The 3,799-nt window shown below is 37.9% G+C and overlaps 1 protein-coding gene across 1 annotated transcript in view; it reads right to left on the bottom strand.

Annotated features, from left to right (window-relative positions):
• Window positions 1-3,799, bottom strand: part of LOC119594092 — a gene marked incomplete in the record, with an annotated part of 59,988 nt that overhangs the window by 9,060 nt on the left and 47,129 nt on the right. The window contains 3 exon segments of the mRNA XM_037943147.1: window positions 1,427-1,633; window positions 1,751-2,161; window positions 2,510-3,733. Coding sequence (XP_037799075.1) covers window positions 1,427-1,633; window positions 1,751-2,161; window positions 2,510-3,733 — 1,842 coding nt within the window.

Here is a 3,799-nt window from a genome sequence, read left to right as displayed (position 1 = left end):
CCAGACCTTATAACCAAAATATTCATGTCTTTTGCTTGTGGCAATATTGTTTAATGTTGGGATAAACTACACAATATATCAACTCTTAGTCCCTTCTCTACCATAAATATCATCCTCATTCTCTTTTTTTTCTTATATTTTCCTGCAGAGTTACATCCTTAGCAGTGTCTGCAATATCACAGGCAATAGTATAACCAACTTTTCTTTAAATGGCTTGTGATTAGCAACTTTTTAATATTTTGACCAATAATCAATTGTAATACTTATATACATAATACATAGTTCATAAAGGGTGGCACCCCCACAAAGTAACTATGATTTAGAATTTTGTGAAAAGTGAAAGATATATTATTATTATATTTCAATGCTTTGTTTACTTAGATTTATGTATTGCTGCTGTGATCAACCTGTGTCTTCTCCAACTCCATTTTTCAAGATGGTAAAGAGACAAAATTATACATATATATTCATGGGTTTGTGTGTGGCAAATATTTCACAGGAGGGAGGGGTAATTTAAAAAGTAGAACCAAGTAAACCAAATAAAAATATCTGTACTATTCATCAAATACAAACATGAAAAGAGAAACTGATGATTTGACTTCTGATTCAGATAGTATCAATTGAGAAAGTTTAACTAAAATTAAGGTGAATGATGTTGATATGAAACTAATATAGAACTAGTACAAGCTCTTTACTTTCTGATCTCTGCTTTATGACTGATAAATCAATCTTTATGATGAAAACAGCTTATGTTAGGGAAGTATGTGAACTCATAATCTATTTCCTCTCAAACGGAAAAAAATATCTTTAAAAATATGACTAATAAACAGTATTTCAGCATTAAATAATAACCTAAACAAATAAAACGAAACATACAAAATTATGAGGGATGCAAATAAGTGATATAGCTCATCATAAAATGTTCCCCAATATGTATTCTTTTCTTCATAAATTTTCAGATTCATTCACCCACTTCCACTGCATTAGGCAGACAGACAGAGAGATAGCTAGGCACATATCGCATACACACATGAACGTTATCACGCAGACAGGTAAGTAATACTGAAGTCAATAAATGAACTAATTCATCATTGTAAGCTGCTTTGATGAAGCATCTTTCTTTCAGACATGCTTTGTGCAGTATATTGGACACTTTGCATACATGCAAATATTTTTGAAGAGTTGAATACTTTGTCCCATCATATTACTGTAAAAATAAAATAACTTAATACTTATAGTAATTCCAACCAATATACTTCTTTATTTCCTTTTAGTTATACTCAAATCTTCATTGGCCATCCAGTGTGAAATGTTCTGGGACTATGAACGTGGTCACATAAGATTAATGGTTATGTTACTACAGCATTCTCTTTCCTTCATTTAAATAAATACAGTGCTATATGGAAAACAATGTCATGACTATTACCTGAGAACTGACTCTGGGGCAACCAATATGGTGCTGGTGGAAGCCCTGGTGTGCAGGGCGTTGGGGGCAGCGACCAGTGTGTGGGCAGAGCACTGTTCCCAGGATCAGCAACTCTGGGTGGGATTGATCCTGGCTGAGGGTCCTCCTGAGGCCTAGGTTCTTGCCGTTGACGAGCAACAGCAATACCAACTGGAATACCACTCACAGCTGTTTGACAAAAATTGTTCATGTCAGTCATAGCTATTAAATACTTCAGTATAAAAAATAACATTGATTTTTACAAATGAAAAACAGGTTCAGAGGGGAACATAACAGTAGCCTTACCTGTAACACTGGGAGTTGGCCGTTCCTCAGGGCGAGTAGCTTTGCGTGTCGTTCGAGCAGAGTCTCCTGCCGCAGCATTAGCAGGTGGAGCCACACGAGGCACCATCAGCTGTGTTAATGCCACAATTGGCGGACAGGAACTTGTTGACGCATCATCCACTGACAGTGGTGTATTTGCAGGGGATAAGGCAGGTGATGGTGAGAGAATGTTGAGAGGAGCAGTTTCAGGTGAAGCTTGTGATTTTGTTTTACGACCTCTTGCATACGCTTGGAGAAGACCTGGAGTAGTTCGGGAGCACTGATCACCCACAAGGGGAGCTAAGAGATTTCTTTTCCTTTCATCATTGTTATTTAATATTCTTTGTCTTTCATTTGAAACCAAACTGCCATCAGTGCATGCCTCTCCATTACCTAAGGAATGAATGACAATTGAAAAATTTCCCTTATTCATGACTGTAGTGCAATAAAAGGGTATTTAGTTATCTCCCGAATTATTTGTGCTCTGAGAAAAAAAATAACAAAATGAAAACTGAAAGCAAACTCTGCCTGAACAACACATAAGACAACTACAATATTGAAATGAAAATAATTCTACAATCTGAAATATAAAAAAATAGTAAACTATAAAGGAAAATCTATAAAAGTGCTCTAAAACAATTAGTAAGAAATATAACTTAAGATAAAAAACCTATTTTACTTTTAAATCTACTGCAGTTTAAGAAATTGAAGGAACACTACACACAGGAAATGAGTACCTACCTGTACAGTCCCTTTCTGAGTCTTTGATGGTATCACTAATGTTGCTAGCTGAGTGGCAGTTATCTCCCTTATCAGCTACCCCTTCTTGCTCCTTCTCCGCTTCCTTGCTGAAATCTTGAGGTTGTAATTGAAATGGTGTTTTTACACCATTAGATTCACAAGGATTTTGTAAAGCTGTTGCCTCTAAACTGCTGGGTGCCTGCAACTCTGCAGTTTGAAGATGGCTAGTTTCAACCCCATGGTGTGAAAGGTGTGTTCTATTATTTCTGGACTCACTAGACTTGGACAGGTCTTGTGCCTCATTACAGCTAGAATCTTGGTGTTGTGCTGAGATGTGAGCTTGAAAACTGCTGGACTCTCTAGACAAGTGTGGAACTGATCTACTGAGGTGGTCTGTCTCCAAGGGTACTTGTGAAGCCAGGTCTGCAGTTCTGGAGGATCTTGGTTCTTGAGCCACAACTAAAGATGGTAGTTCTTGTTGTCTAGGCTTCAGAGAATAGTTACGATCTAACACTGATGTATCAAGGCAAAGAGGCTCACTTTGCACATGTGAGACTGATGCTGTGACTGAATTATGTAGCCGAGATGAAGGTTGTGTCACTGAAAACTTGCAACTCTGCCTAAACCCAGTTATCTCTCTTTCCTCTGCAGGTACACTGTTTTGAGTTTTAGATTCCACCATATGTGAGGAGGAAGATGACACCCCTTCCACTCCTTTCACATCACCACAATCTTCACTGGAATTTACTAGTGAAGAAACTTTAGCATTTAAAGTTCTTTGTTTGTTTTTACTACTAATTACCTTTTTATTCTTTGTGTTACGAGGAACACCTTCCTTACAGTCTCTATCTCTTGCATGTCTGTCATCTTTGGCACAAATAGCACTATGATTAACTTTCACAGCACTTTCTGATTCTGCTGCACAAATGGCAATACCATTAACCTTTGATGTGGGTATGAGTAGGTCCCTCTTATTCGGTTTTAGAGTGGTATGGGAAGTGGCCACTTTGGTTATAGAAACCCTATTGTCGTCAGCATGTGAGGTCTGTGGCTTTATCGACAACTTTTGGTTTTCTGTTTCCGGCATCTTGACCTCACTTACACCACCAACTCCATACTTCGTACTTGGTACTGAAGTTGGGGTACTATTAACTGACTTGGGCGGTGGTGGTGCTCCTGGGGTGCCGGGGAACACAGGTGCTAAGGCGCCCACCAATGCACCGTCTGTTGGAACAGGTAGAAAGGAAAAAAAAAGTTAGAAATATCTATATTGTAAATTTATTTAATGAA

This window comes from Penaeus monodon, chromosome 33, assembly GCF_015228065.2.
Source record: "Penaeus monodon isolate SGIC_2016 chromosome 33, NSTDA_Pmon_1, whole genome shotgun sequence".
NCBI classification, from domain to species: domain Eukaryota; kingdom Metazoa; phylum Arthropoda; class Malacostraca; order Decapoda; family Penaeidae; genus Penaeus; species Penaeus monodon.
This window is presented reverse-complemented; position numbering and strand designations above follow the sequence as displayed.